The 8,855-nt window shown below is 30.9% G+C and overlaps 1 protein-coding gene across 2 annotated transcripts in view; it reads right to left on the reverse strand.

The window, feature by feature from the left end:
• The window catches only part of LOC143064144 (transcriptional repressor NF-X1-like), a 32,949-nt gene extending 24,143 nt beyond the window's left edge, over nt 1–8,806 (reverse strand). The window contains exons 1-6 of one of the 2 annotated variants that reach the window (XM_076236764.1): nt 8,679–8,806; nt 5,175–6,348; nt 4,425–4,586; nt 4,007–4,084; nt 3,519–3,621; nt 3,129–3,200 (exon numbers count right to left, since the gene is read on the reverse strand). In XM_076236764.1, the coding sequence (XP_076092879.1) occupies nt 3,129–3,200; nt 3,519–3,621; nt 4,007–4,084; nt 4,425–4,586; nt 5,175–6,348; nt 8,679–8,768 (1,679 nt within the window). In that variant the 5' untranslated portion in view covers nt 8,769–8,806. The remainder of the gene's footprint in view (nt 1–3,128; nt 3,201–3,518; nt 3,622–4,006; nt 4,085–4,424; nt 4,587–5,174; nt 6,349–8,678) is intronic. The other variant, XM_076236765.1, reaches the window with a different exon arrangement.
• Between the last annotated feature and the right edge of the window lie 49 nt (nt 8,807–8,855).

Here is an 8,855-nt window from a genome sequence, read left to right on the forward strand (position 1 = left end):
ACTGAATGGTAAAGATTGGTTGGTAGTAAAAGTGAATATACATTGTTTATTGTATAAAACAATAAAAAAAACTTCATCAGCAACATTTTATATTGGCAAATCTCCAATGAAGTTATTTACATAAAGTTATTGGCAAATAAAAATAGAAAATGACATCATAGTCATGTCTGGCAAATGTCCAACATACATTATCTAAAAACATTTTAGATAAGATAAGGAAATAAGATGTAAAAAAACTGCTTGTTATCACTGAATGGTAAAGATTATTTTAATTTATCAGTTGGTAGTAAAAAGTGAATATACATTGTATATTGTATATAACAAAGATTTAAGTTGATTCTGGACAAAGAAAGATAACTCCAATTAAAAAAAAATCTTGCTATTGCACAATATTTTGCAATTAGATATTTCTTGCTTACTATTCTGGACAAAGAAAGATAACTCTAATTAAAAAAAAATTTGCTATTTCACAATATTGTGCAATTAGATAGGTCTTGCCATTGCGCAATACTGTGCAATTGAAAAGACTTGCTATTGCACAATACTTAATATAATAATTTTAGATCCTGATTTGGACCAACTTGAAAACTGGGCCCATAATAAAAAATCTAAGTACATTTTTGGATTCAGCATATCAAAGAACCCCATGATTTCAATTTTTGTTAAAATCAGACTAAGTTTAATTTTGGACCCTTTGGACTTTAGTGTAGACCAATTTGAAAACAGGACCAACCAGATGCTCCGCAGGGCGTAGCTTTATACGACCGCAGAGGTTGAACCCTGAACGGTTAGGGCAAGTATGGACACAACATTCAAGCTGGATTCAGCTCTAAATTTGGATTGTGATTAAATAGTTGACACAGCATAGGTTTCTGACACAGAATGAATGTGTTCTAATGAACTTAAAATTTTTGTTTCTCTTAGAGCAATTCACTATGCTGTTGAATATTAATCCTCTCAAAAAAATGTTTGAAGAAATTTTCTTTTTTATTTATGAAATTTCAAATGAGAAAAATTGAACCCAATTTTTTTAATCACATCCCCCTTTCCCTTATTCCAAAACTAATCTCAATTAAAATTTCTAATGGAGTTTGCAACAATAACTACTCATTTAAATACATCATAAAATATTAAGATGTAAAAAAACTGCTTGTTATCACTGAATGGTAAAGATTATTTTAATTTATCAGTTGGTAGTAAAAAGTGAATATACATTGTATATTGTATATAACAAAGATTTAAGTTGATTCTGGACAAAGAAAGATAACTCCAATTAAAAAAAAATCTTGCTATTGCACAATATTTTGCAATTAGATATTTCTTGCTTACTATTCTGGACAAAGAAAGATAACTCTAATTAAATTTTTTTTTGATATTTCACAATATTGTGCAATTAGATATTTCTTGCCATTGCGCAATACTGTGCAATTGAAAAGACTTGCTATTGCACAATACTTAATATAATAATTTTAGATCCTGATTTGGACCAACTTGAAAACTGGGCCCATAATAAAAAATCTAAGTACATTTTTGAATTCAGCATATCAAAGAACTTCAAGATTTCAATTTTTGTTAAAATCAGACTAAGTTTAATTTTGGACCCTTTGGACTTTAGTGTAGACCAATTTGAAAACAGGACCAAAAATGAAGAATCTACATACACAGTTAGATTTGGTATATCAAAGAACCCCATTTATTCAATTTTTGATGAAATCAAACAAAGTTTAATTTTGGACCCCGATTTGGACCAACTTGAAAACTGGGCCAATAATCAAGAATCTAAGTACATTTTTAGATTCAGCATATCAAAGAACCTAACTGATTCATTTTTTGTCAAAATCAAACTAAGTTTAATTTTGGACCCTTTGGACCTTAATGTAGACCAATTTGAAAACGGGACCAAAAGTTAAGAATCTACATACACAGTCATGACAGTTAGATTCAGCATATCAAAGAACCCCAATTATTCAATTTTGATGAAATCAAACAAAAGTTTAATTTTGGACCCTTTGGGCCCCTTATTCTGTTGGGACCAAAACTCCCAAAATCAATACCAACCTTCCTTTTATGGTCATAAACCTTGTGTTTAAATTTCATAGATTTCTATTTACTTATACTAAGGTTATGGTGCGAAAACCAAGAAAAATGCTTATTTGGGTCCCTTTTTGGCCCCTAATTCCTAAACTGTTTGGACCTAAACTCCCAAAATCAATACCAACCTTCCTTTTGTAGTCATTAACATTGTGTTTAAATTTCATTGATTTCTATTTACTTAAACTAAAGTTATTGTGCGAAAACCAAGAATAATGCTTATTTGGGCCCTTTTTTGGCCCCTAATTCCTAAACTGTTAAAACCAAAACTCCCAAAATCAATCCCAACCGTTTTTTTGTGGTCATAAACCTTGTGTCAAAATTTCATAGATTTCTATTAATTTAACTAAAGTTATAGTGCGAAAACCAAGAAAATGCTTATTTGGGCCCTTTTTGGCCCCTAATTCCTAAAATGTTGGGACCAAAACTCCCAAAATCAATACCAACCTTCCTTTTGTGGTCATAAACCTTGTGTTAAAATTTCATAGATTTCCATTCACTTTTACTAAAGTTAGAGTGCGAAAACTAAAAGTATTCGGACGCCGGACGACGACGACGACGCAGACGCCAACGTGATAGCAATATACGACGAAAAATTTTTCAAATTTTGCGGTAGTATAAAAATACTTGAGCAGACGTAACCTCTTGGTGACAGACGACAATGAAATATAGGATAGCTATGTCTAGCGTTGCGACATGAATATTGCAAGCTCAATAAAAATAGAACTATGCTTAAATTAGAATTTATATTCATGTGGACAGCATCAAAGAAGTTGAAACTCAATTTCAAGGGATCTTTCTTGAAGTCCACCTAAAAATATTAGTCATAAGACGACTCTATTCTACTGAAATTCAAAATGTCGGTTGCCCTTAGTAACAGACAGACAGAAAGTGAATTTTACGCTTATTGTCATCCCATCAGAAACCATTGAAATTAAATAATTACATTATAATTACTAATACCTATGTTTAAAATATAAAGGTTCTCATTAAAGGCATTTTCATTTAACAGTAGGAGTTAATGTTGTAAAACTAACCTCTCTTTCCCACATGCACAATTTCTATTTACCACAGCATTACATGGTGGACATGGTCCTGGGTGGCATAAACTACAACAGATACATGTATAAATGTTTATACATAGTATATTTCCAATTAAACAGCCCACAAATAATTTAATATGGCCAGTTCAATCATATTTTATATTATGCTTACCAGATAAAAAGATAACAAAATATTATAACATTATAATATGCTTGAAAAATAAGCATAAATCTATAGAAATTATGTGTGTCGTCTATATACATTCATCACTAGTCTACAAGTAACATCGGTCTTTAAACAAACTCTCATTATTATACATTCACTAAGCCTGATCATGTTGATTGGAAAATTACTTTATGAGATGACAATTTGAAAGTATTTACATGTTACACTGATGTGAGCAGTTATCTCCCCTACTCTTCCCACAAACTTGTCCACAACTATGAGGTGTCTCCATGCGATCCCATTGAGGATCTCTTATTTTACCTGAAAAACAATTCTATTGTTTTACAAGTTATGAACATGGTTTAAAATAGACTAATAACAGATCCCATTATATATATGCAAAGTTTGTTTTGTCTACAAGACTCATCAGTGACACTCAAATCAAAAAAGTTAAAAAGGCCAAAAAAAGTTTGAAATTAAACAAACATGAAGATTATCAGTGAAAATATTCCATCCATTACTTATAAACTACTGTAATTCATTAATATTCAACAGGAATTCAGAGGGAAACAAACTAGATTCATTTCTACTAAAGTTGCAAGCAATAACTTTCTGTATTTACAGTCATGGAAATTTTCAATTATTTTAGATTTTAAGGGGAAACAATGTTTAAAAAGAAAACAAAGAGAATCTAAATACACCTTACCACAGAAACATATGTACTGGTTTGGAAATTTATCTGTAACCTTCTGACAAGCTGGACATCGCCATCCTGATCCTTCACCTACAAATCATATATCTCTGAAAGTTATATAATCACACCAAATGTTATGAATTTTTCTCCAATAACTATTATAGAATATTTGCAAACTTAATTGTGACTTGGATGGAGAGTTGTCTCATTGGCTCTCATACCACACCTTCTTATATCTATTAAAATGTTAAATGTCTTCTTCCATTCTTCAAGTTACTATTAAAATTAGAATTAAGCATTTTTATCTATAGTGAGGAATTCATAATTTCAGCAATTCTTTAGAAAAGATATATACTGCTGACCTGTGACAATTTGTGATATCTTCGAACTTTCTTTGAAATAGAGTAACAATTCAAGTGTAATCACAAACCTTCCATTAGAGCTGCTGGAGACCTGGCCCATTTTTTAATACATATAAGATGAAAGGCATGAAAGCATCCAGGACAATTCCACACTGCATGATGACATTTTACTGTCTCACAACAAACCATACACTCATAAGATCCTAATGTTAACTGCTCTATAAGTAAACCTGAAAACAAGATTGAAACTTCTTATCAGTCAGATATAAAAATTGAAAGACCCAAGTATAAAATTATTTCTTTTTGGATCATAATTAGAGTTTCACTTATTCTAAAATGAAAGTAGAAAGTAAAAACACAAAAATACTGAACTCCGTAGAAGATTTTTGAATTACAAAATTTTACATCATAATAAAGTAGCATTAATTTTTATTACTTCAAGGTATCCGTATTCTTTAAATACCAACATTTCTTTATGGTGTGGATGCATAAATATATTTATGTAAGACTGAACCATGATGGTAAGCTGAAGTGTGATGGTTTGGCACTGAATTGCTTTTTTTTATTCCTCTGAAGTTGCATGATGCATTATGACACTCTCTTGTTGATAGCTACATATGTATATGATGCCAAAGTGTGATGGATTTATACATAAACTATATTTTCAATGTTTTTTGTGCTAACATGTTGAGAATGAGGTCAATTTGTTTGTGAGAAGCAACTTTTCACATTTATCAAGTAAATTTTTGGTTGATGTGTTATTTATCATTGTTATTTTTGTGTCTGGCAATTACATACGTATTTTAAAACATTTGTACCTCTTTGTGTTTCGTCCACTTTTCCAGCTAAGACCTTTTTTATCATCTGTTTTTTAGTAATGAACTTTTTATCTGCTGGTGGAAACTTATACTTTTTCTCTGTGCCACTGTCCTCTTGGTATCTATCATCAGTAAGGTAGCTTTGTTGTGGATTGTTTCTCCGTGAAAAACTGGCTTTACTATCCATTTCAACAAGACGAGGTGAGGACTTACCACCTCCCGAATACTGTCTATTTTTATTCATTTCAACAAGACGAGGTGAGGACTTCCCACCTCCTGAATACTGTCTATTTTTATCCATTTCAACAAGATGAGGTGAAGACCTCCCTCCTCCTGAATACTGTCTATTTTTATCCTTCCAGTTACCCTCTCTTCTCTCATTAGTCCTTTGTCGACCATTTGAATTGTCATTACTGTTTCTTGATTTATCATAAACAATACCTGTGTCTTTCTTTGAGCTTTCTTCATTTCTTTGTTGTGTATAACCTTCCCTTACATATTCATTCCTAGCCTCAGATTGTTTTGATTGATTTGAACCACCTCTATCATCTTCCATTAAATATCTGTCCCCTCTCCTTCGATCCCCCTTGTAATATTGATTTCTATCATAGTTATCTGTATTCCCCTCTCTATCTGTATTATGTCTATGAAACTGCCGACTATTATATTGCTGTCCCCGTCCCCTTCCCCTACTTCTAGTGTTCTCTGAATAGTTTTTATTTCTATAACTATTAGGAAAATTTTCCTTAGAATCATTTAAATCAGTTCTTTCTTTATTTCCTGATATTGGTTCCTGAAAATGGGGTCTTGGTGGATGTCTTTCATCTGCATTTGATTGTTGTTTACCCCTTCCTCTTGAGCCTGGGAACTTTCCTCTAGAGCCTCCCCTGCCTCTACTATTCTGAGGATTACCTGGTCTTTCATTCAAACCATGAGTATGGGGATTTTCTCTTCCCTCAGATTCCTGACTGTAGTAGTTCTGCTGATTTTCTTGATAATAATAAGGTTGTGGATTACTTCCCCCTTGGTAAAAATTTTGTGAATTATCTACCCCTTGATTGTAATTCTGAGGGTCATATTGATAAAAGAATTGTGGAGGATACTGTTGATTGTAATAAAAATATTGAGAGTAATCTTCTCCATAAGATTTGTATCCGTCTGCCATTTTAGCTATCTGCAATAAATCATGATAATGCATTTAATCATTGTTATATATACAATGTAGTAACCCTTATGTTCTAAAATAATAAACAATTGTAGATGCTCTTCAAAAAAGAAGTTAAACCTAATTCTTAATCTCATATTAAAACAAACTTCTAGTAAATTTTAGAAATTATGTACTGCAAACAATTTTATGAAATAAAATCAAGTACTGTAAAGTTTTTCATCAATTTTATGTGATTAATATACTATTGAAATATAACTTTTTATGTTCACCTATATTTTCTGATTTTCAGTTATTCATTTTAATATACCAAGCAGACTTGCATATAAAATTTTAAATCATCTGTGACAATAGCCCTTTTACAACATGTTTTCTAAATGACGAAAGAAAGGCAAGAGGGTACCCCCTTAAGTTTTCTTTATTATTTAAAACAAGCATGGTGAGTTAGGTGGTATATAAAGATTCTACCACTGGATTCGAGTGTGATACGTATTTATCCATTCGAGACAGTTAAATTTTCAAATTTAAAACGTGAGGCTCGTTGAGCGTTTTAAATATTTAAAATTTAACTGTCGAGAATGGATAAATATCGTATTACACGAGATGTGGTGGTGGAATCTGTTTCTCTAATGATTTTCTAACAATATGCATGCAAACTTATTCCTTCTTTGCGACTGATCTGCAAAAAGATGTGTTCTTTCTATGTGACGTCATGGTCGCCTTTTTTCATGCCGTCACAATAGGAAATTCAGAGGAAAACAAGAAAATTCGACGTCATAATCGGATTTTAACCATTGAAGAGCTGAGATCAAACAAACCACACATTGATTAAATTTTTTTATTCAATGGGTGCAGAAATGGATATATTGACGAAGAATTAGAGAAACTGATTTATTGAATTTATTGGAATATATATTATACTGTATATGTTTCCCAATGTTTAAAATGCTGGTAACATTCATCTTATTTATTCCTTTCTTTTTTCTTTCCTTTAATAAATTATCAAAGAACAGCTTTATTGGAAACCATGCATATATATGTCATAAATTATTTTATATCCAAACTTCAAAAATTATCGTGTATTAAACATTTGCACATGTTATATTTTCTAACAGTTTTGTCAATTTGATGGATTGTAACACTGCATGATTAATTTTACAGCTTTTCACCAACTTTGATCACCTTGATATATAATGAATATGTTCAATTCCAAATGTTAACTAATGAAACGAAACTAAAGTTATTTTTCATTTTTAACTTTGTATCTTTTTTCAGGAAATATATATGGCATTTGTGAAGATACATGAAACTTTTCATTAAAGGAGCTACCATTTGTTATTTAGGGGGAGGGGGGTTAAATTTGTGTCCTGCATTTTTTCATTCGTAATCTGTCCAGCCTGTTTATGTTTTCCTCTACACAGCTACTTTTGCATACAGTGTAGGTACTATTTGTGTACTTAAAATCTGTAGTACTGGAAATTTACTTTTAATATTCAGTACTATTTTTTTACTTTAAAATTATTGAAATATTTAGGTACCTGTATTTTACAGTACTTAATTTGTACTTGAAATTTAGGCACTACAGAATTTTGGTTACTACCGTTACATTTGCAGCATTTTGAAAGTTTTTCTATTCCAAATCTCTTAAAATTATAATTTTCAAACATAGAATATTGTATTATTTTTGTACCAAAATATTTAGTACAAATCAAGTACTGTAAAATACAAGTACTTAAATATTACAATAATTTTAAAGTAAAGAAATAGTACTAAATATTAAAAGTAAATTTCCAGTACTACATATTTTTAGTACAGAAATAGTACCTATGCAAAAGTAGATGTGTATTTGGTCCTGCCTTTTTTAATAGTGTATCCTGACTCAATGTTTAAAAGTCACAAATATGCACTAAAATTACAATTAAAGTGTTATTCGGTTATTCCAGGTTTTAAATCAGATATTGACAGTGTCATTTGTTCATTCATGGTACTGGATGTGACTTACTACGATTAGGTGGTATTACGCCTAAAACACATCTGGTGTTTTTTTTTCGCCTCACATCTCCCAAGTATTATTATTCTGAGTTGTGACTGTGTGTTGTGACCGTGTGTTGTGGCCAAACGTCTCTAATTACCAGTTAAATGACTAAACACAACACATTATGTACTAAATTCATATGCATATTTTAGTTTTAATTTAATATCAACTTTCTTAATCTTAGTTTGAACTCCTTTTTGGCATTTCATTTTAAAACTGTGTAACTGTAAGTCCCTGTTCAGCTTTGAATGGTGTAAGTAGTAATTTTAAATGATATATGTCATATTTTGATTCCAATTCTTACTATATATCTTCTTTCGCTGTTTTTATAACCTTTTACCAGTGTTATTGCTGTTTGTCTGCGTGTATTGCTCAATATTTTCTTAGGTTGCATCAACGTTATTCAAATGTTTCATCTTCAAAGGAAAAACTCCCCTTTACAAACACACAAAAGATTAAGAGTTGACATTACATCTAGAAT

The sequence above is a fragment of the Mytilus galloprovincialis genome, chromosome 2 (assembly GCF_965363235.1).
Source record: "Mytilus galloprovincialis chromosome 2, xbMytGall1.hap1.1, whole genome shotgun sequence".
Classification (NCBI taxonomy): Eukaryota; Metazoa; Mollusca; class Bivalvia; order Mytilida; family Mytilidae; genus Mytilus; species Mytilus galloprovincialis.